We start from the raw sequence: 26395 nt of genomic DNA on the forward strand, positions 1-26395 counted from the left end.
TCAAATTGTGAAGACCATTTTCCCCCTTCAAAAAATATCTCTATATATGCATTTGTGAACTGTTATTTACGATATTTGTAATAATTTTTGTTTAATCACTTTATTTCAACGTTCTTTTTTGCTAATTATGTATTCGCTCGAACTTCGTTAAAACCTCAACTGTACCCCGAACAACAACCGAAGTTGTAGGAGGAAATTCGCGTATTTTACCGATCTAGGTATCCCCCCCTTTTCCAAATTTTAATATTGACTCGAAATAATAATGTAATAATAATAAGTTTTAATAAAAATTATAAAATGTAAATTGAATTTTGTCATGACGAGTTTGCTTAAATTTCCTTTCTTCTGAGATCGCAGCAATGCACGACGGGTAAGCTAGTTTATATATATAATGTGTATTTTGGAGTTGGCTACATAGCTTTTGAATAAAGGCCAGTATTATTACTGTGGTTTTAAAGTGTATTCTTGCATTTCTGCAATAATGTTATGCAATAATAAGATTCCACATTTTAACAATTTTTGAGTTGATATAATTTGGAGAATTTGTCATGAATTATATCAAAAACAATGCCCAAATCATATTACTGAGCCAAACCAGATTTATTACAGGGCTATATTTTGTCTAATTAAATATAAAAATGTTCTGTAATTTAAATTAAAAATAGCTATTTAAGTTGTCATCTTATAATAATGATTAGACTTTAATAATTAGAAAAGAAAACATTGATCTGAAGTTGGGCTTGAATCTGTTTGATCTTTGTTTTCAGACCATTATTTAGAAGATACTGACCACTTGCTGTACTAAGTGGAAAAGGCTACACATTCATGGCACTCAGCCGATTTTTAAGCATATATAATAATCATGGTAATTGAGTTGCCAAGATGACAAGTTAATCATTTACCTTTAGTCTAAATTACATTTTTATATTTAATTAGCCAAAATGTAATCCAGTAATAAATCTGGCTTTATCACAAGTTTTGAACATTGAATAGTTCATTATTGTAATCAGTATAAGCGTATATATGCGATCGATATAAATTATAATAAAAAATAAACCAGATTTTGCTCTAATCTTGTACAGAAATCCAAATATTTTGTTTTAAATAATTGATTTATGTGTAATTATTCTCTACAAATATTATAATAAATGTGCAGTTAAGTCTACAGTTTATAATTTTTCAAGGAGGGTTTATTGTTCCTTTAATAATAATAAATATCCACTTTGTTGCTGGGAGTGAGAATATTCTGAAAAGGAAGCATATTTCATCAAACTTCTTAGAAGTAAGTGGATATTTATTGCATGTTAGGAGAATTAAGGACCAAACAGAAGGGTTATTATTATTCCATTCTGAAATTGAATATTCAAGATTACTTTGTTTAAAAAATTTAACAGAGAGATACTATGAGTAAGATGATAAAAAATTGAACATTTGAAGAAACCTATTTTCTGAAGAATACAACACAAAAATATCTATTTTTTTATGCAAATACATCATTCACTTCTGAATAAAATGTTTTGTTAAATGATTCAAGGCAATCTCACTCATTTACTAAACTCTTTCTAGTAAAAATATGGAATCTTGGCATTTCAGGTTGGAATGCTGGACACTTTCTGAATGGCATTGTAGTTGGGAGTGGCTGCAAAGTTCATTATCCCCACACTATTTCATTCCTACCTGGTTCACATTTGACTAAGGGCTGAGTTTTTCACATTTTCTTCACATCATTAAACACCTAAATAGGGGCTAGTTTTCCATTGAAAGTCCCCCTGGGAGTCATCCCACTTTGCAAATTGCTCACATTTTGAATTGTCTTATCCCATTTTTCCACTCCACTCCTTTCATTATTATGAAATTACATCTTTGAATGACATTACTTACACTTTTTCAGGCTCAAACTCATTTACTAGACAAACCTTTGGTCAATATCATTAATATTTCAATAAATTCAAATTATTTTTGTATATTTTAAACTTGAGTTAGATATTCAACACTAACATGAAATTTACACTAAGAATAATGTGATTCTTAACATGATTAATTATAGTATAGTTTAATTTATGATTTAATATAATTTTTAAGTGTAAAATTGAGAATAATAAACTATAAATATATATATATATATATATTTGATTTTAATAATAATTTTGTTTTTGAGTTTTATTTTTATAAAGAGTAAAGAATATACTTTAAAATTCCAGAAAAGGTATACCCCAAGATACTTTAAAATTTTGTTTGTAAGTCCCAGGTAATAAATTTTGAATGTGTTTTGGATATATTATATTTTTTTCGTAATAATTAAGTTTCTGTATGCAGTAGTATCCATTTATGTACAGTCTTAATCTCTTATAAGAGTTGTTATTACTACTCATTTTTATGTATACAGTATATTTGGGAGTTCCGAAGTAACATTTTTCAAATATCTGTATCGTCTTACTTCAAAATACGTCTTTCTAAATTAAAATTTTATTTCTATTTTGTAGCTCATTTTGTAAATTTTTATACAAAGTAGTTAAGAGTGCTTTTTTTCACACAATATTTAAATTTGTATCTCCATGGACTCTGAATTTCAATTTTAACTGGCAATCACTTTTGCAATTTACAGATTAAAGAATTAATATTTGAAAGTCACATTAAACATTTTAAATCTTGGTTTCCTTTATTGATATAACTCTGACAGTCACCAGTTAAAGCAGTATTTAGACAGGCATTTCTTACATTATGTTACCCCTTCTGTTACATTATGTACAAGTGTTTACACAAGCTCGTGAATTTTTATTGTCAGCCAATCAATATCAAAATTTTTATAATAATTTTCCCTAAGATTGTATAAAATTGGATTTTTTTTTTAATGATTAAGGAAACCAGCTGAAAAGTTAACAAATAAAATATGCAGAAGCCTAGCATATTTACAAAGCTTTGCTGAAAGAACACGCAATTAATTTCAAGGACATTAACATAATACTGAGAGCATAGAAAGTGTTGCTGCATAGCAGTTTTAATTATTATTATTATTTGTGTATATTTATTTATCTATGTATTTTATTTTGTGTATGTATTTATTTATTGATTTATTATCAATACGAGATTTCAAAATCAAAATTTGTTCCATCAAATGCATTATATAAATCAAACGTATTCTAGAAAAACTGTTAGGTGTTTGTTCTTTTAGAATGTAATTTTTTTTTCTGAAGACGATCATTGAAGATGTGTGAAAACATTTAAATTGAGAAATTTTTACCCGCATTGAATGATTTTAGAGTTGTTATTCGTCCTTGCAGACTTCTATATGAAAAAGAGAAAAATATTTCTGTTCAAATTTTGAGAAATTCGACCCATAAACGTTAAATTCAAACTTGTAACTTCAAATTTATTTGTAATTTACCGAAAGATAATATAATTAAGTAGAATATTTTTAAATTTAAAATACTGTGTGACATTGTAAACATAAAGAAAACATTGCTGAATCAAGTTAGATGTTACATATCGAGTTAACGGCCTTTTACATTATGAAGTATAAAATAAAATTGCTAATTTAAATAATGGAGAGAATTATTTTACACATACATACATATTCTGCCCTAAATACCAAAGATATATAAAAGTTAATGAGGTTAATGGGTGTCTAAATAGCACTGTCATTAGCATATTCTCAGATTATCATTATGATATTAAAAGTATTTTTGCATTTCAATCACATATTTTACAAGTTTTGGTAATGACAAAAATCTCAGATAGGTTCGGAGTGGGGAGAGATTAGGACTTGGAAGTCTCAAAAATTGTAGTTTAAAAAAATGAGTTTCTTCCCACGAGTGCTAATAAACCTGTATTTTATTTGAATTTTGGAGAGTAGTAGAGTTCATTCATGCTTTTCTGAGGTCCTATTCTGAAATATTATTTTATCTGATAAGAAAATTTGATGTTATTTCCTGTAATTAGTTACTATTTTAAGTTGCACAGCAGCGTTGTTATATTTACGTTGTAATCAGCTGTAAGAGTTGTAAACATTTTAGTTTGTGTGTGGGGCAGGAAAGTTTGAACTCTGCAGCTAGTATCTTTCTGACAGTTAAAATATAAAAATCAGTTCATAAATATTCTCATTACAAGAAAAGATTTAAACTTATTTCTCTTAAAAAGTGATGATAATATTTTGAATTCAACTTATTAAGATATGATTAATGACAATAATTATAGTTGTTCCATGACTCATATATGCTTATTATAATTTTTTATATTAAAAGAATATAGCACTATATAACCTACATATATGTTTAATTATGCATTTCAATGAGATAAAAAGGATTGTAAATCTAGATAAAAGAAACTAATCTTAAGTTTATGACCTTATGATATGATACCTGATCCAAAGGAGAGATTGAATCTATAATTCATCATTGGGTCAAGGACAACAACATTTTAGAGTATTTCTCTCTTGGCTAAGATCAAGGACATCAAAACATTTTAATTTGTTTTAAAATAAAACACGCCTTTTTAATTCCTTGTTTTATTTTACAGTAAATATATTACAAATTTTTAATTTATCTAAGACTAATTTGTTCATTTTACTTTAAAATTCCAGAAAAGGTATACCCCAAGATACTTTAAAATTTTGTTTGTAAGTCCCAGGTAATAAATTTTGAATGTGTTTTGGATATATTATATTTTTTTCGTAATAATTAAGTTTCTGTATGCAGTAGTATCCATTTATGTACAGTCTTAATCTCTTATAAGAGTTGTTATTACTACTCATTTTTATGTATACAGTATATTTGGGAGTTCCGAAGTAACATTTTTCAAATATCTGTATCGTCTTACTTCAAAATACGTCTTTCTAAATTAAAATTTTATTTCTATTTTGTAGCTCATTTTGTAAATTTTTATACAAAGTAGTTAAGAGTGCTTTTTTTCACACAATATTTAAATTTGTATCTCCATGGACTCTGAATTTCAATTTTAACTGGCAATCACTTTTGCAATTTACAGATTAAAGAATTAATATTTGAAAGTCACATTAAACATTTTAAATCTTGGTTTCCTTTATTGATATAACTCTGACAGTCACCAGTTAAAGCAGTATTTAGACAGGCATTTCTTACATTATGTTACCCCTTCTGTTACATTATGTACAAGTGTTTACACAAGCTCGTGAATTTTTATTGTCAGCCAATCAATATCAAAATTTTTATAATAATTTTCCCTAAGATTGTATAAAATTGGATTTTTTTTTTAATGATTAAGGAAACCAGCTGAAAAGTTAACAAATAAAATATGCAGAAGCCTAGCATATTTACAAAGCTTTGCTGAAAGAACACGCAATTAATTTCAAGGACATTAACATAATACTGAGAGCATAGAAAGTGTTGCTGCATAGCAGTTTTAATTATTATTATTATTTGTGTATATTTATTTATCTATGTATTTTATTTTGTGTATGTATTTATTTATTGATTTATTATCAATACGAGATTTCAAAATCAAAATTTGTTCCATCAAATGCATTATATAAATCAAACGTATTCTAGAAAAACTGTTAGGTGTTTGTTCTTTTAGAATGTAATTTTTTTTTCTGAAGACGATCATTGAAGATGTGTGAAAACATTTAAATTGAGAAATTTTTACCCGCATTGAATGATTTTAGAGTTGTTATTCGTCCTTGCAGACTTCTATATGAAAAAGAGAAAAATATTTCTGTTCAAATTTTGAGAAATTCGACCCATAAACGTTAAATTCAAACTTGTAACTTCAAATTTATTTGTAATTTACCGAAAGATAATATAATTAAGTAGAATATTTTTAAATTTAAAATACTGTGTGACATTGTAAACATAAAGAAAACATTGCTGAATCAAGTTAGATGTTACATATCGAGTTAACGGCCTTTTACATTATGAAGTATAAAATAAAATTGCTAATTTAAATAATGGAGAGAATTATTTTACACATACATACATATTCTGCCCTAAATACCAAAGATATATAAAAGTTAATGAGGTTAATGGGTGTCTAAATAGCACTGTCATTAGCATATTCTCAGATTATCATTATGATATTAAAAGTATTTTTGCATTTCAATCACATATTTTACAAGTTTTGGTAATGACAAAAATCTCAGATAGGTTCGGAGTGGGGAGAGATTAGGACTTGGAAGTCTCAAAAATTGTAGTTTAAAAAAATGAGTTTCTTCCCACGAGTGCTAATAAACCTGTATTTTATTTGAATTTTGGAGAGTAGTAGAGTTCATTCATGCTTTTCTGAGGTCCTATTCTGAAATATTATTTTATCTGATAAGAAAATTTGATGTTATTTCCTGTAATTAGTTACTATTTTAAGTTGCACAGCAGCGTTGTTATATTTACGTTGTAATCAGCTGTAAGAGTTGTAAACATTTTAGTTTGTGTGTGGGGCAGGAAAGTTTGAACTCTGCAGCTAGTATCTTTCTGACAGTTAAAATATAAAAATCAGTTCATAAATATTCTCATTACAAGAAAAGATTTAAACTTATTTCTCTTAAAAAGTGATGATAATATTTTGAATTCAACTTATTAAGATATGATTAATGACAATAATTATAGTTGTTCCATGACTCATATATGCTTATTATAATTTTTTATATTAAAAGAATATAGCACTATATAACCTACATATATGTTTAATTATGCATTTCAATGAGATAAAAAGGATTGTAAATCTAGATAAAAGAAACTAATCTTAAGTTTATGACCTTATGATATGATACCTGATCCAAAGGAGAGATTGAATCTATAATTCATCATTGGGTCAAGGACAACAACATTTTAGAGTATTTCTCTCTTGGCTAAGATCAAGGACATCAAAACATTTTAATTTGTTTTAAAATAAAACACGCCTTTTTAATTCCTTGTTTTATTTTACAGTAAATATATTACAAATTTTTAATTTATCTAAGACTAATTTGTTCATTTTTGCATGATTATGAATGAAATAAATGAACTTTTGATTGATTTTTTATTTTCATTTGCATAAGATCTNAGTATTAGTATTAATAGTCAAATTTAAAAACAAATCACTGAATTATAGGGAAAAATTTACTGATATTTAACTTGTATTTTAAAATGTTTACTTTAGGTAATTTAACAGTTTAATTTATCAAAAGTTTTAGATTAGGCTTTTAAATACACAGTTTGTTTTGACAGTGGCACGGCCTATCGCGGGAAGAACAGGCAAAGTATTACGAGATGGCTCGTAAAGAAAGGCAGATACACATGCAGTTATACCCCGGTTGGAGTGCAAGAGATAATTACGCATTGAATAACAAGAAGAAGAAACGAAAAAAAGACAAAACGCAAGATGGTGGTAAGAAAAATTCTTTGTTCTTTTAGCTTATAAAATATTAATTATTTCTGATTTTTTTCTATTTGGTAATCAATATTAAGTTACTTAACAAATTCTACAAATTTATGCAGAAAACACATTATGCAAATAATATAATAGTTAGATAGGTTTAAATAGTATTTATGAAATTTATACCTAACAAATCTGATATTTATTAGTGTCAAATTTAAAATCGTGACTATACTATAGTATTTCCCAGAATAAGAATGGAGCCAATATGCTGGATATTAAATGTATATCACTTCAAGAATGTTGCTAAGCAACAAAGCTTACAAGGAATTAAAATAATATGAAAGGTCAGAATATGGATATAGTTGATGCTTAGTCTTTGTATGAGTGTGCAAGTGGGGATTGTTCAAATGCATGGTCTAGTTGGGTTCTTATATACTTACTGAACCTTCTCTGGGAACTGTTTGCTGTTGGAAAAATGTGAAAAAGTTCCTCACTATCCAGAACCTATTCTAGCTGTTAAGAATTGCTGAATCATTTGACCACCACCACTGTCTCTACTGCAACCAGATATGAATTCCCCTACATTTTATCTGATTCACCAACTTCCATCTCAAGCTTACCTGATGTGTACAGGGCACCCAGCCAGCCTCATGCCCAAACATGGTGGAAAACGTGTGGCAGCAGCATTGGGAAGTCTTGCTGGTTTCCAATATCTGGAAAAAATGGTGCTTACTTGAAAAGGTGTGTTAATTCCTTTATTTTAAGTTTATAAAATAGCTATTTTTACACTTCTCTTTCCTTTGGGCCAGACTCTTTGAACTACAGTATAATGGCTATGCCTTCCACACTATCAGCTTGGTATGGATTTTATTACAGTATACTAATATTTACTCAAAACAAATTTCCATTGCACTTGTTAGTATTACCACTGTGGCTGGTTCTTCATGTACAATGGAGTACAAATTAAATAATGAAAATAGTCATGTGTTGTTTCTTTCCCTGCTCATCCACAGGGGACATTTGACATGACATAAGCAAATAATATAATTAAAGTTTTGGTCATTTTTCTATATTAACTTTCAGATCCTCTTTAGAATTTATGGTGGTCATATATGATAGCGCATTCATATTAATGCGATCCACCTCTTTCAATGTACGATCTTAACAAAATGTATGCAATAGGCTTTGCCCTTGCAACAAGTTTCCTGCATGAAATTCAAGAACAAGTAGCCAGGTACTTTAGCAAATTATGATCTGTGTATTGTACATGTTCACTCTATTCATGTATACCCAATGAGAGACATTTTTTAAGCCCAAAACTATAACAAAAATTTATTTCTCATTGATGGGTCATATCTTTCAGACCCTTCAATTTTCAACTAGCAAAAGATTTGAGTTGCTCTTTGTCTAACTGGAACAATTGTGTGGATACATTCTCACAGAATGCACCAAAGCATTATTATGTAAGACATAGGGTTTGATTTGATTTAGAGGAAATAACATCAGTATCCTAGCTAGGCTTTCTTTTAGCTGGTAATATTTTCAGATGGATTTCCACTGACCATTTGATAGATTTGGATCATTGTGTGCTATTGAGATTCAATAAAATGGATATGCACTTTGTGCAATAATATCTGTATGATCTTCAGAATTAAAGAAGCAGAATATATTTGTAGTTTGGGAGTCAGAAGCTTATGTCTCCAAGTCCAATCCTTACAAGTAGAAAGTGCTTAAAAGTACTTAATTTCCTATCGCAAACTCAAAAACAATTGGAAAAAATTTCTTTACAAAAAACATTCTCTATTGACCAATCGCAAAACAAAATAGCAGAATAACTTATATGAAATTCATTGTATAATAAAAAAAATACTTTTCTCAAGAAAGACTGTATATAAATATTTACCAATTTTTTGATTGAATGATGCAATCATGTAAAGTCTAATTGTTGTTCAAAAGATATAGTGAAACAAATTGTAGAATTTTTAATGAAATTATATACAGTAGAATATATAGGTGTTTGCAGTAATTTTATTTTACTTTTTTAATTTATAGTGTTAGCAGAGGTCTCACTTGATGGGAAATAGATTTGACTGAATTTCTGCCATAAGAAATTCAGCCAAATAGATCATATTGGAAGATGATCATATGGCACTGGCTACCCTTTTGCAAGAAAAAATGCCATTTGAATTTTATGAAATTCTTTAGTTTAAATAGCAGAAATTTGAATTTTTATTTGAAAAGTTAGGTGGCGTAGTAGAAATGACCATAAATAATATACTTGTGGATTGTGTTTTGAAATAATTTTTTACTTTTCATTACTTTCCTGATTATTATATAAAAAGGGAAAGCATAGTGATTGGTCAAAAAATGATCCCATAAGATGTTTTATTTTTGGAATTGGGGACCTTGGAATGTAAAAAATGTTTGGTGTTTTTCTGTATGTATGGATGATTGTGTATGGAGGGCACAATTTTTTCATCTACTTTGAAGCTTAATAATGCCTGTATCTTTTGTATAAAATGCCTGAAAATTTGCAGGTGGGATATGTTTCTAGAAATTTTCAGAAAAATTGGATCATTGTTTAAGGAGATGTGGCCGCTCCCTCTTAATATCTCATAAAGCTTCCAAGTTATGAACCTTTTTTTTTATTTGTACAAATTTTTAATTTAAGAAATTTAAAAAACGTTTTAAGAAATTATTTTCACTACCTCCAATTTTATTCCAGGATATTTTTGTGAAATTCTTTGATATTAAATTTTTTTTATGTTATTAAAGATCTTATGGTCTAATTTTGATGACAATTAGACCATAAGATCTTTATATGTCAAAGAGTTGGGGAGTATACTGTTTTAACGATACTTAAATGACCTCAATTTTGCGAACTATCATTTGTATTAATAATTTTATGTAAATCTGAAGACTTACAGGTAATGGTAGCAATTATCAGTGATGAAAACAAAGAATGCTGAGAAACAGCAACAACAACATTTCAAAAACTACATAATAGTAATCAAACTTACAAAATATTATATATGTGTATTATATACCAATTTTATGAAAAAGAAATTGTACAAGGAGCTGTAGTAACAATCTATATATGGTTTGCAAGTAGCAGTTTAGTTACTCTCAGTCTAGCTGGTAGAATATTTGATGTCATGTCTCATGCATGCCTTTTGTTCCCTACCCTGCTTCCAAGTCTGTTTCAACATTTCATCTTTGTACTGTTACAGTTCAAAGTTGTTTCTTTGTGACTTGCTCTCCTCATTTTTTACCTTGCCTTCCTGAAACCTGTATGGACGTGCAACACTGCCACGATATTTAGTAAGTTGGGATCATCATTTATTTTACAAAGAATGGATTTAATCCTGGGAAGTTCATTTAAAAAAATTGATGAATTGTGTTTATAATGGTCATGCGGGCAAATTTGTCACATTTATTGCCTTGTCATTCTTCATGTGAAATTGTTTTTTAATGGGCAACTCTATCTTTCCACCAGACTATTGCCATTCTTTATAGCAAAAATGCTTGAAACTGACACATAAGTCACAACCAGAGTCTGCTGTGCTGCCTTCTTAAATTAACTGACAAGAATAGATTTTGTAGCTGATCTTATATATCAAGAAGTGTGTTTTTAATTCATCCTTGTTATTACTTTTGAAACAAGAATGGATCAATTTGTTTGAATTCAGCATCTGCCAGTCTGAAAAATATGAAATAGAGCAGAAGGAAAACTTTAAAAAAATTCAAACATCACATAATATATATTTGTAATAAATGTGTATATGTTATAAACATGAAACTATTTCCTTCACTTATGTAGACTAAAGAACATTGGCTTTATTCTTACTCTGAAACATTATAGATTCATTATTTCTGCATTCAGTTCTGTTATAAAGTACACCAATTTTATATCCTTTAGAAAAATTAAGTTAAAGCCAAAGTGCACGAATGACAAAATATTAAGTGTGTGAAATGACTGTTCACATATTGCATTGTGTTGTTTGAAAAATAAAAAATTAATATTAATGATATTAAACAATACTTTTCACTGCTTTAAAACAAGACTATTTTCCTGTGCAATACAAGAATATTCTTCCAAAAATCTAGCTTTTATATCAAATGTATTGCCAATTTATTAATTTTAATTTAGTAGGGAGTCACATCTTTCAGCTCAACAATAATCTTGTGTAAAAACTGACACAACTAGTTACATCCATGAAATTCAAACTTACGATCTGGCAAACAATAAACAACACTCATACGAGATTTTCCTGCCAAACTTGTAAGTTTATTAAGGCCACTTCTAAAAAACTAACAGATAATTTCTGTTTAAATTTTTCAAAATTAAAATTCCAACAGTTTTATTATATTTTGACATTGAAAACTCCTTCTTTGAAAGTGCATATATTTATCTTGTTATATTGATGTTTCCAATGAATGAATTCATAAAATCTGACATAAACAATATCCATAAGTAACCACATAGAACTATCATCAGTCATCTGATGACATAATGATTAGAAAATACTTACAAAATATTTTAAAAATTATTATATTGTTTAATACCAAATTCATTTATAATTTATTATAGTATAAAATGATTTGTGTATAGTTAGTATACATAAAATTTCTATTCACTTTCCTTGCTATGAACACAAAATCTGCATCGTCAAAGTGTCATTCATGAATTTTTTTTTACATTCAGTATGCCAATGAATGATCTGTTATCTCTTCAAAGATGACAAATTACTTTTTTGAGTATTTATTTATTATTTTTTTTAATGGTTGTTGCTTTTATCAGATGATAGGAAAATATGACCTTATTCAAATGTAAGTTGATCTTTAAATCAAAGAACAGAAATTACAGTAAAATTTCTCTAACTCAAACAACTAACTCGAAGAAAACAAGGCACTTGGATTTTATTCAAAATGATCGTAATTATCAAATTTTCCTGAAGTTAGTTGTATCTACTCTCAATACCTATTTTCAAACAATGTTCCAGTCCAAAGTGAGAGGTCCTCTTGCTTTATCTCAACAAGATGCATATGCAAAACTATTTGATACCATTAGTTACATTAAACATTTTTCTGAAAGGCTTTACATGTGCTGTTTAAAACAAAAAAAAATTATCAAAGATTCTTTACATAATGAAAGAGAGGTACATTTTTACATAATATGATGTTACATAATGAAACAGCAGTATCAACATTTTTTAATCTATTGTTCTCTAACTTGAATTGTCTGTAAATCAAAGTTTTTTCCTGCTCCTCGGAGCTTCAAGTTAGAGAAGTTTTACTGTAATTCAATTTAATTAATTCTTAAATAAGTTCAAAAAACAATTTTTTTTTCTTTTTGTAAATGTTTTTATACTTGTGTACATTGAATTATACAGTAACATGAAGGACTTGACAATATCTTAAATATGGAAATCATTTATTTATCACTGACATTTATTATGTTTTAACTTTTGATACAAGTTATATAAATATTTAATAATATATTCTAAGTATTCAATTAAAATTTGACTTTGCCAAAATGGTAAAATTCTAGATTCCAGTGACCAGGGGCCCCCCAGGATTGACATTCCTTTATTTGATCAAAAGATCAAAAGGACCTGTAGTCTGAAATGTGCTTCATGAGATATTCACTCCCAAAGTTACGACGATGTCCACTTCCAGTTACACACTTCCCGCCTTTAATAGTCGATCATCTTCAGTTGCCATGTGATATATTAAGTTTGTTAAAATGTTGGAAATTTATGATGGCGGAGAGGTCTGAAAATGTTTCGATAAATGTTTGCTTGGTGAAGTTTTGTAATGTTGAAATTGTTTTTGTAATAAACTTGTTTTTCTGAAAGATATTGTGATAAATGAAAATTCTAAATGATCTTATAACACTGAAACAATCTAATTATTTTCAAATGTTTTAGTTCATCAAATAATTTAACACAGATTAGATTCTTTAATAACATCTTTGTATATAAATGCAGGAAAGCTGTTTAAAATGATTGGTAACATTATTGATCTTTATTCAGAAGTTTTCAGCTGTCTTTCAAATGTGGAAGAAAAAAAAAATATATGTATCGATGCTACTTCTCTACTCATCTATATATATAAAAATGAATGTGTGTGTGCGTGTGTGTGTGTCTGTCTGTCCTTCATGCATTACCACACTGTTTATCCGATTGTGTGAAACTTTGGGAAGTTGTTTAATATACTCCGGCGAAGGTTTGTGGCATAGTACGATTGCCATAAAACTTCGGAAAGTTTTTTAATACACTCCCGCAAAGGTTTTTGGCATAGTACATTTATTTTACGATAGATGGCGCGAGTTTACACGAGCATTCAAGCACAGTGTGTTCGATCGATTTCAAATTGTGAAGACTATTTCCCCCCTTCAAAAAATATCTCTATATATGCATTTGTGAACTGTTATTTACGATATTTGTAATAATTTTTGTTTAATCACTTTATTTCAACGTTCTGTTTTGCTAATTATGTATTCGCTCGAACTTCGTTAAAACCTCAACTGTACCCCGAACAACAACCGAAGTTGTAGGAGGAAATTCGCGTATTTTACCGATCTAGGTATCCCCCCCTTTTCCAAATTTTAATATTGACTCGAAATAATAATGTAATAATAATAAGTTTTAATAAAAATTATAAAATGTAAATTGAATTTTGTCATGACGAGTTTGCTTAAATTTCCTTTCTTCTGAGATCGCAGCAATGCACGACGGGTAAGCTAGTTTATATATATAATGTGTATTTTGGAGTTGGCTACATAGCTTTTGAATAAAGGCCAGTATTATTACTGTAGTTTTAAAGTGTATTCTTGCATTTCTGCAATAATGTTATGCAATAATAAGATTCCACATTTTAACAATTTTTGAGTTGATATAATTTGGAGAATTTGTCATGAATTATATCAAAAACAATGCCCAAATCATATTACTGAGCCAAACCAGATTTATTACAGGGCTATATTTTGTCTAATTAAATATAAAAATGTTCTGTAATTTAAATTAAAAATAGCTATTTAAGTTGTCATCTTATAATAATGATTAGACTTTAATAATTAGAAAAGAAAACATTGATCTGAAGTTGGGCTTGAATCTGTTTGATCTTTGTTTTCAGACCATTATTTAGAAGATACTGACCACTTGCTGTACTAAGTGGAAAAGGCTACACATTCATGGCACTCAGCCGATTTTTAAGCATATATAATAATCATGGTAATTGAGTTGCCAAGATGACAAGTTAATCATTTACCTTTAGTCTAAATTACATTTTTATATTTAATTAGCCAAAATGTAATCCAGTAATAAATCTGGCTTTATCACAAGTTTTGAACATCGAATAGTTCATTATTGTAATCAGTATAAGCGTATATATGCGATCGATATAAATTATAATAAAAAATAAACCAGATTTTGCTCTAATCTTGTACAGAAATCCAAATATTTTGTTTTAAATAATTGATTTATGTGTAATTATTCTCTACAAATATTATAATAAATGTGCAGTTAAGTCTACAGTTTATAATTTTTCAAGGAGGGTTTATTGTTCCTTTAATAATAATAAATATCCACTTTGTTGCTGGGAGTGAGAATATTCTGAAAAGGAAGCATATTTCATCAAACTTCTTAGAAGTAAGTGGATATTTATTGCATGTTAGGAGAATTAAGGACCAAACAGAAGGGTTATTATTATTCCATTCTGAAATTGAATATTCAAGATTACTTTGTTTAAAAAATTTAACAGAGAGATACTATGAGTAAGATGATAAAAAATTGAACATTTGAAGAAACCTATTTTCTGAAGAATACAACACAAAAATATCTATTTTTTATGCAAATACATCATTCACTTCTGAATAAAATGTTTTGTTAAATGATTCAAGGCAATCTCACTCATTTACTAAACTCTTTCTAGTAAAAATATGGAATCTTGGCATTTCAGGTTGGAATGCTGGACACTTTCTGAATGGCATTGTAGTTGGGAGTGGCTGCAAAGTTCATTATCCCCACACTATTTCATTCCTACCTGGTTCACATTTGACTAAGGGCTGAGTTTTTCACATTTTCTTCACATCATTAAACACCTAAATAGGGGCTAGTTTTCCATTGAAAGTCCCCCTGGGAGTCATCCCACTTTGCAAATTGCTCACATTTTGAATTGTCTTATCCCATTTTTCCACTCCACTCCTTTCATTATTATGAAATTACATCTTTGAATGACATTACTTACACTTTTTCAGGCTCAAACTCATTTACTAGACAAACCTTTGGTCAATATCATTAATATTTCAATAAATTCAAATTATTTTTGTATATTTTAAACTTGAGTTAGATATTCAACACTAACATGAAATTTACACTAAGAATAATGTGATTCTTAACATGATTAATTATAGTATAGTTTAATTTATGATTTAATATAATTTTTAAGTGTAAAATTGAGAATAATAAACTATAAATATATATATATATATATATTTGATTTTAATAATAATTTTGTTTTTGAGTTTTATTTTTATAAAGAGTAAAGAATATACTTTAAAATTCCAGAAAAGGTATACCCCAAGATACTTTAAAATTTTGTTTGTAAGTCCCAGGTAATAAATTTTGAATGTGTTTTGGATATATTATATTTTTTTCGTAATAATTAAGTTTCTGTATGCAGTAGTATCCATTTATGTACAGTCTTAATCTCTTATAAGAGTTGTTATTACTACTCATTTTTATGTATACAGTATATTTGGGGGTTCCGAAGTAACATTTTTCAAATATCTGTATCGTCTTACTTCAAAATACGTCTTTCTAAATTAAAATTTTATTTCTATTTTGTAGCTCATTTTGTAAATTTTTATACAAAGTAGTTAAGAGTGCTTTTTTTCACACAATATTTAAATTTGTATCTCCATGGACTCTGAATTTCAATTTTAACTGGCAATCACTTTTGCAATTTACAGATTAAAGAATTAATATTTGAAAGTCACATTAAACATTTTAAATCTTGGTTTCCTTTATTGATATAACTCTGACAGTCACCAGTTAAAGCAGTATTTAGACAGGCATTTCTTACATTATGTTACCCCTTCTGTTACATTATGTACAAGTGTTTACACAAGCTCGTGAATTTTTATTGTCAGCCAATCAATATCAAAATTTTTATAATAATTTTCCCTAAGATTGTATAAAATTGGATTTTTTTTTTAATGATTAAGGAAACCAGCTGAAAAGTTAACAAATAAAATATGCAGAAGCCTAGCATATTTACAAAGCTTTGCTGAAAGAACACGCAATTAATTTCAAGGACATTAACATAATACTGAGAGCATAGAAAGTGTTGCTGCATAGCAGTTTTAATTATTATTATTATTTGTGTATATTTATTTATCTATGTATTTTATTTTGTGTATGTATTTATTTATTGATTTATTATCAATACGAGATTTCAAAATCAAAATTTGTTCCATCAAATGCATTATATAAATCAAACGTATTCTAGAAAAACTGTTAGGTGTTTGTTCTTTTAGAATGTAATTTTTTTTTCTGAAGACGATCATTGAAGATGTGTGAAAACATTTAAATTGAGAAATTTTTACCCGCATTGAATGATTTTAGAGTTGTTATTCGTCCTTGCAGACTTCTATATGAAAAAGAGAAAAATATTTCTGTTCAAATTTTGAGAAATTTGACCCATAAACATTAAATTCAAACTTGTAACTTCAAATTTATTTGTAATTTACCGAACGATAATATAATTAAGTAAAATATTTTTAAATTTAAAATACTGTGCGACATTGTAAACATAAAGAAAACATTGCTGAATCAAGTTAGATATTACATATCGAGTTAATGGCTTTTTACATTATGAAGTATAAAATAAAATTGCTAATTTAAATAATGGAGAGAATTATTTTACACATACATACATATTCTGCCCTAAATACCAAAGATATATAAAAGTTAATGAGGTTAATGGGTGTCTAAATAGCACTGTCATTAGCATATTCTCAGATTATCATTATGATATTAAAAGTATTTTTGCATTTCAATCACATATTTTACAAGTTTTGGTAATGACAAAAATCTCAGATAGGTTCGGAGTGGGGAGAGATTAGGACTTGGAAGTCTCAAAAATTGTAGTTTAAAAAAATGAGTTTCTTCCCACGAGTGCTAATAAACCTGTATTTTATTTGAATTTTGGAGAGTAGTAGAGTTCATTCATGCTTTTCTGAGGTCCTATTCTGAAATATTATTTTATCTGATAAGAAAATTTGATGTTATTTCCTGTAATTAGTTACTGTTTTAAGTTGCACAGCAGCGTTGTTATATTTACGTTGTAATCAGCTGTAAGAGTTGTAAACATTTTAGTTTGTGTGTGGGGCAGGAAAGTTTGAACTCTGCAGCTAGTATCTTTCTGACAGTTAAAATATAAAAATCAGTTCATAAATATTCTCATTACAAGAAAAGATTTAAACTTATTTCTCTTAAAAAGTGATGATAATATTTTGAATTCAACTTATTAAGATATGATTAATGACAATAATTATAGTTGTTCCATGACTCATATATGCTTATTATAATTTTTTATATTAAAAGAATATAGCACTATATAACCTACATATATGTTTAATTATGCATTTCAATGAGATAAAAAGGATTGTAAATCTAGATAAAAGAAACTAATCTTAAGTTTATGACCTTATGATATGATACCTGATCCAAAGGAGAGATTGAATCTATAATTCATCATTGGGTCAAGGACAACAACATTTTAGAGTATTTCTCTCTTGGCTAAGATCAAGGACATCAAAACATTTTAATTTGTTTTAAAATAAAACACGCCTTTTTAATTCCTTGTTTTATTTTACAGTAAATATATTACAAATTTTTAATTTATCTAAGACTAATTTGTTCATTTTTGCATGATTATGAATGAAATAAATGAACTTTTGATTGATTTTTTATTTTCATTTGCATAAGATCTGGCTCTAATTTTTGATTTTATCAAAGTTAACAGATGTTGGCAATTTTAAGCGTAGTCAAAGTAGGCTTTTGCCAAGGGCATTGGACATGTACTTGGAAACTTCTACTTGCTTGGAACTTAGACCTGTGTGATATCAAGTATCCTGCGATGGAAGTTAGCTTGTATAAACTTGCAATACTATGAATGCTTACGACTATACAAACCCAAAACTGCCACTGAAGATAAATATACATCCAATTTCTATCTATTTATGTAACTGTAACATATGAAGATATGTTTGTATTTAATTTCTGAGATTAGTATTCATATTCACATAAGCTATGTTTTATATCGAGATGAAATATTGATTATTGTAAATTTTGCTAGTGATTTAAAGTAAAATATGTTTTACTAAGGAGTATAACTCTGAAAATAACTCTAATATATTTTCAACTTGTGGATATATTGTATAGAGGAAAGTTTTTCATATTTAGCATCTAAAATTTAGAATTATGAATGAGTTAGAATCTTCCAAACATAAGCAAAGGGTTTACTTCATAATACAATTCCTTATAAGTCATATATGAGAATCATTGAGCACATGCACAGATGCAGTTTTTCTCATGTAAATTGCATAGTAACATGTAGTGTGTGTGTACTTATTTCTTTGTTTTCAATGAAAATATCATTATGAGAATACCAATTTGCATTTGTTGTTTGCTTCTTCCAGAAAACTCAGGAATTATCAATTTGTTTCAAAAGACCATATGCAAATAACTGTCTTGCTTTGAGCATGTAACAACAGGAAATTTATTATTCAATGAAATAGTTTGGGTGAATGCAAATTTCTATTTGCAAGTCTCAAATCATTTTGTTGTTTCATTATTTTAATGATAGAAAAGCTCTTAAGGAACAACTGTATACAGAAACTTGACTCTATATCAAATTGTGTATATATGATATGATTGAAAATTAAACAAATCAAGTAGAAATTGCTTTTCGTGCTATTTTGGGGTACCAAATTATGATTTGAAAATATTCACCATTTATGATATAATCATAATTATCTTTATATCTTTATTTTATACTGAATATTGCAATATTTACACAAACATGCAGCAAGGGGTAGTACAAATAACGTGTAAGTAAATCTTTGATTTCGGCATCTATAAGAAAATAATGCTGTTTCAATACGCACAAAGATCAATTTGTTTCCCTTTTTTTTTCTGTATTTTTATTATTATTTTAATTAATTTTAAATTAATTTATTGAGTTGATACGATCAACTATCTGGGACTTATCTGCATTTGATGTCTCTGTATGTTTATATTATTAAATTTTACTAATTTTCTTTTATTATCCTATTATTATTATTATTAGTCTTTTTATCTGTATTGTATTCTTATATTTAAATGATTTTTTTTCCTCAAAAGCGTACATTTTATACAAATAATTAAAAATTTTAAATGCATGCGACAATGCAGACAAAAATTCTTTATTTTGCTTGTGTTAAGTATTGTGGTTACCTTTTTCTGGGTAATGCAGTTTTTTATATAATTAAAATCCCTTTTTTCTCTTTCTTTGAATGTATTTTTGTTAGTGCCATCTCAACAGATTGCTTTAACGAATATTGTTTTTTTGTTTCACTTGCAGGGAATACTCCAAAAAAGTGCCGAGCGAGGTTTGGCTTGGAGCATCAGAACAACTGGTGCAAACCATGCAGGTATGATTATTGAATTTTTAATGTTACTTATTAAGAATAATATCATATAATTGAGGGTTAATAATAATAAGTGCAGAACCCATATGGTTAGGATTTGAAAGTTGAAATTTGGTACATAGTTAGGTATGTCACAAGAATGTACACTAAGAAGGGATTTTTGGAAATTCCCCCTTGTGGGGGAGATGGAGAGGGTTAAGGATTACCCTGAAGAACTCTGCATCTACTGTATTATTTTATATGCAGATATGTTAAGAGGAATACAATGTTAAATGTCTGTAGACAAACTTATTTGGTATTATGTATTAAGAGGGTTATGGATGGGCCATAATGGAACTACATGATTTGGGATGACTGATGTATCCATTCGTGTAAATATGAGGACCCAACTTAAATTCAAATCTGTGATCATCAGAATGGTAGTGTGATGAACACAGATTTGAGTTTATTATTCTCAACTGAGACAGCTGCTATATATTTAGATTGATGTAAAGAGTAATAAATTTACATAAATAATTATATATTTTAACATGATCAATCTTAACATTCCTGACTTAAATAAACAAACTTGTCTCTTTGTCTGAGCTACATAGCAAAATGTATAAAGATAAATATAGTCACATATAAAGTATATATTTAGTGCATTTTGCCTGAATATACACTGTAAAGTCACAATATTTTAGAATGCTACGCAAGTCAGAAATTCAAGATAATTGGTGGAACATAGCCTAAGTAAGTCAGAATAAATGTGATTTTCAGGAATTACTATGAATATTTCATAACAGATTGTTACAAAATAACATAATAATGGAACATTGAATTTGATGTTAATATTCCATTATTATGTTTTCAATTTGAAGATGTTATAGCAAATTAAACTGAAAGTATTCATTAAAAATATATATATTTTTTAATTTTTGTTTTTCATTTATACATTGTCTTTGTTGTCTTCTAATAAAATTAAAAGACTACAAAACAAAGACTGAATTTTTTTAAATATGGTAAACGATGTAAAATTATAAATCTGTATTGAATAAAAGCATAGAATAAATTTTATAGATCTTTTGAAGTTTATTGAAACTTGTATACATTGTTTTTATGCAAACAATTTTATTCTACATTCAAAGTTTATTTTTTATTTTCTCTTTTAAAAATATTCAGAATAAAAATTTAAAATTACAAAAATTATGCCATTTTGATGTCTTCAATGTGTCCATTTCAATTGTGAGAAGAATTTGACACTAGCAGAGTCATTGAGAATAAAACTTAAATAAACTCCACCCAAATATAGTTTTTGCTGTAAAATATTCAGTTATCTTAATTATTTGAAGTGTCTTGTGTTTTCTAAGGTCTTATTTGCATTTATAACATATCAAATTGAATTCTTTAACCAATAACACAATTTTTTGCTCCTTATTAAAACCAAAGTATTTTGATGCAGATAATTCTTATCAAAATGCTTTAATTTTCATATCAAAAATGTAGTTATATTCTTTAAATAAATTAACTAATATAAAGGCAGATTCAGAAGCTTTGTGGACATTATATGATCGAACCTATGAAATACATTATAAAATTGAAGATATGAGTGAATGAATGTTTTACATTACAGTTATTCAAAATCCAATTGAAATGAAAAAACAAATCCAAAAATGTGAGCAAAATTATTTTGATATTATGCAGTGAAGCATCTTTGGTTGTTTATCTGAATTAGTTATGTGCCGGATCATTAAAAATGTATATCCGCGGATACGTATCATTAGTGTCTAGATCTGTGGATACAGATACAGATCTCAACTTTCGTACTCAGTCGGCGCCGGTGCTTGTGACCGATAGTTGACATTTTGCATTAGTAACGTGACGTGTTTTGACTGCACTGCGCGTGTTTTTGTTTATAGTTTAGTGTGACACGGGATAGAATAGATTACGTTTGTATCTTTGGAGAGTGTTGAATTAAATTAAAATAAAAACAATGTCGACAAAAAAGTTTAGTAGTGTAATATGGAACTATTTTATGATAGTAAATGAATTTTACATGATAAAATTTTTGCAATATGAATGTGCCAAATATATGTAATTTTAAGAAATAAAAAGTGATTTGAATTGAAGTTATTAGTATTTTATTGCTACCTATCTTTAAAATTTCCTATAAGTAATGAAATTCATTAAGATAAAAGATTTGTTAAAGATCCGCTAAAAAGTAACAGATACGGATACAAATACGGATCTTTTTTTCCCCTCGGATATCCGCGAATACGGATACATATACGGATATCCGGCACATCACTAATCTGAATCAGAACATTCCAGATGCTTCACTGCATATCATCAAAATTTTGCTTACATTTTCGGGTTTGTTTTTTTTTTTTTTTTTTTTTGTTTTATCTTACATTAATGTATCTAACATAAGCAGATTATTATTTATTTTTGTTTGGCCTATAACTTTCTAATTTATATTTTTGATGTTGGATACATGGTTTTAAAGATATTGTTTGAATAACTTTGAAAATTCCCTTTGAGATCAACTTTATGGTCACTGTCAGATTTTCCATGCATCCCAACATATACTCTCATTCTCTATATTGAATACATCATACTGTCGTTGTTAATTTGGCCTGCCATCATCTGTAGAGAGATATATATATCAAGAATTTTGGACAAACACCCCATCTATCTTAAAGTACATTGACAAAAGCTTTCAAAAATTTTATTTTAGCATCAGTGATTCACTCCATGAATCTGAACTTCAATGAACAGTCAAATTTTGCTTAATAGTTATAATTAGATTTAAATGTTATTATTTTTAAGATATATTTACAAGTAATGAGTTTCATTAGCCATTAATGTCCTCCTAAGAAATTTTGGATAATAAGGTCCATCATTGGAGAACTAAAACTTTATTTAAAAAAAAAATACCTTCAGGTTTTCAAGTTTATACTGAGAGATTAGTGTGACAACTTTGTATTGCTCTATGTATATGAGATGTCTAAGTATCAGTGGTGGATTATTTAGAGTGTTGAGTAACAATTACTACTTTGTATGACAAATTTTATATAAATTATTACATATGGTTAAATTAATTTTTTTGTAATCAAAACCAGCACTGATTCAAACAATATATGAAACAGAAATGCTTCTATTAGAGTGGTTGCTTGCTGCTTACCCTCCTTCAACATCACTGCTAAACAGTACAGTGTTGTTTCAAGTATCTCAAGCATTGTATCATAAGATGCAGTGGTTAAATGAATAGGACCATTTTTAGTGGAAGAGTGCACTTTACTGTTTAACCACTGCTGTTTCAGACCACTTTAGGAGGGCATACACCACACAATTACCATAATAGAATTATCACCAAAGGATCGCCTAAATAATCAGGCTATAACTCTTCTAATTTTAATAATTAATACTGAGTAATTTGCTACTAGAGGTAGATGTTAGGCACCATCTCTTAACTAAGTTAATAATAATACTTATTAATATAGTTAAGAGTTAGCCTGATTATTTAGGCGATCATTTGGTGATGTTTCTATATATATATATATCGGGCTTTGCGATGTTTGTTACACTCATAAGAGAATTGTTTTTATTTTTTATATTGTTTACATCAGCACTGGTTTTGATTAAAAATTAATTTTAACTGTATATAATAATTCATATAATTACTATGTAATAAAATCATTATTTTGTGATTGTATTTTTGAGTGTTTCTGTTGTACAATGAATTCATTAATAAGCATTATTGATTAGGGTAGTTCATCTATCAAAATGTAACTTTGATGTCCTAAGACAACTTCAGAATGGACAAAATTCATATAGAGAAGAAAGGCAAATGCTGGCTTTGTCTTGATTTTCGTTACAGGCATGACTCATTAATGGAGTGAATAAAGTTCTGGACCACTGTCATAAAGTGAATATCACACTTAAAGTGTATTGGAGACTTTTCTTTCACTTTCCAGTGCATATAAAAGTCTAAACATATATTTGCTTTAACATTTCCTAAATATAGTAAGTGTCAAAATCCTCCCAAAGAATGCACAAGACTATTTTAAAGAGCTGGGAAATGTTGCAAAGCACATTTAGTACAAAAAACCTTATATTTATTTGCATACTTATATGTTTACATATATAATTATCTGAAAATGTAATTATTTTATTACTAATAGTAACATACAAAAAACATATGCATTAGGAGGATTTTGATGCAGACAGAAATCTATATCATATTTGTAGAAAAAGTACCACTTTAATAATTAATATAGCCTCCTTTTGCCTTCAAAACCTTCCTAATGTGATCAGGCATAGAATTAATAATAATCCTGCAATCATGCAATATTACTTTGTTCCACTCATCCTTGGTGGATGAGTGGAACAAAGTAATTGGTGGATGCTTTCAGGTGTAGCTACATAGTCAGACAAGTGATGTTTAAGAAGGGACCAGATGTGTCCAATCAGGTTGAGATCAGACGATTGAGGTGGCCACTCGAGCAAGCTAAAAGTTTGGTTTCTGAAGCCATGACATTGCCCTTCTGGATGTATGTTTCAGATCATTATAATACTGATAAATGAAAGAACTCCTATCAATGTGGTAATAATCAACAGATTATAACAAATAATTGTCAAGAATCTCAGTGTAAATAATGCTATCCATTCTATTGGGTATAGACCACTCCAGGTATACCAGGTATAGACACTCCAGGCTCAAAATAGGTAATACCATAAGACCACCACCACCAAGTTTCAATGTTTTTAGTTCTCGCTCAGTTATAGACTGCATTGATGTAGTACCCATACCCATTTTTGCCCATTGAACCAACTCTATTAATTTTGGATTCATCTGACCATATATTCTGCTTCTCCAATCTTCTAAGGTTCAATCTTTATAGCATTTGGCAAAATTAAGACATTTCTGTTTATGTAATTTGTTAAGCTTTGGCTTCATGGGCTTTTAATTTGTTATGTTTTAGGCATCTGCAGAAAGCTGAAGTACTCATTTCTATTCTAAGCCATATTTCAATTCCCTCTGTACTTGTGATGTATCATAACATCCACTCATTATCAATCGTTTCTCTGTTGGTGCTCGTTTTCTTCCTGCCAGCTCTTAAATTTTTTGATTTGTAACTCACTATTTTTTTTTCTGGATACACTCGAATGTCCAACACCAAATTCTAATGCTGTTTTCTCAGCAGAAAAACTTTTCTTTGGGATGTCCACATTATGGCAAAAGCTTCTTTGTGATGATACATATCGAGCAGCAGCTCAATTGCATATTTATACACCAATATCTCATTAATATGCACAAAACTACATTGTTTAAGATTGGTGTTATAACAAATTTGTGTGTCAGAATCCTCCCAATGCAGCAAGCAGAATTTATACACCATAGATATTTTAAAAATATGAAAATTATTTTAATTTTTTTTGCTATTATGTGAATATTCTAATAATCTTACAATTGTTTTGAAATATGTTTGTAAAAGTAAATTAAGCAAATAAAAGCATCATCAAGTGAAATTTTTGGGTGTTAGATGTACTGTTTCGAAATTCTCAAACTCACCTGAAAGTTTACAGAGAAAAGAAAGATAGAATTTCAACACCCGTTATGTACATTTAAATTATTTAGTTTGCTTTAATCATTGTTCAAATACGAGGTTTTATTTTGTCATGTAATTAGCAGTATATACATAGTGATCGTAAAGTCCTTATGCATGCTAGCTATAAGTTATCTATATACATTTCTCCAATCTATGCACATACCTTAGTCAATCTCTGTGCATGACATTTGTTCTGGATCTCCCACTTGGAGATTGTCTCAATGACAAAGTCATATACATTGATTCAGTTGCAGGATTGATATACCAGTGAAACCTCTCATTCCGAACTTAATTTGTTCTTAAAATCAAAACAAATGTTCCCATAAGAAACAATATAAAATGGATTAATCTGTTTCTGATACCCAAAACAAAACCTAAAACATGATTTCTATTTTAGTCTTGTGATACTTTACAGTTTGTGATCCTGCTATATGTTGGGTTTGATTATTTTGGATGAAGATATGGTTAAGGTCAATGGTTCTCAACCCAGAATATATTATGAGCTGATGAATTGATAAAAGATCAGATAGATTTACTAGTTTAGTAAATAAAATCAAAATTAGAATTACTTAAATAATAGAAAGTATACAATCATTCAAAATTGTTTAAGTGTGGTTTTGTAAGAAACACCAATGCAACGCGAGTGATCTTCAAGGGAATGCCTCCTGGGTGGATGTTTTATGGAAAACTGTTCCCTATTTAGGTGTTAGACACAGAGTTTCATCATTTAGGTTCATCAGTTTTCTTAGTTTTATTAATGAATTCTTGCAATCACGTCACGACA

At 28.3% G+C, this 26395-nt stretch overlaps 1 protein-coding gene across 1 annotated transcript in view; it reads left to right on the forward strand.

Moving 5' to 3' along the window:
* Positions 1-26395, forward strand: part of LOC111629408 (protein pangolin, isoforms A/H/I/S-like) — a 77590-nt gene that overhangs the window by 49892 nt on the left and 1303 nt on the right. Inside the window, exon 10 of the mRNA XM_023373307.1 lies at positions 19954-20023. Coding sequence (XP_023229075.1) covers positions 19954-20023 — 70 coding nt within the window. The remainder of the gene's footprint in view (positions 1-19953; positions 20024-26395) is intronic.

This window comes from Centruroides sculpturatus, unplaced genomic scaffold (assembly GCF_000671375.1).
Source record: "Centruroides sculpturatus isolate CEXI.00-Female unplaced genomic scaffold, Cexi_2.0 scaffold581, whole genome shotgun sequence".
Taxonomy (NCBI): Eukaryota; Metazoa; Arthropoda; class Arachnida; order Scorpiones; family Buthidae; genus Centruroides; species Centruroides sculpturatus.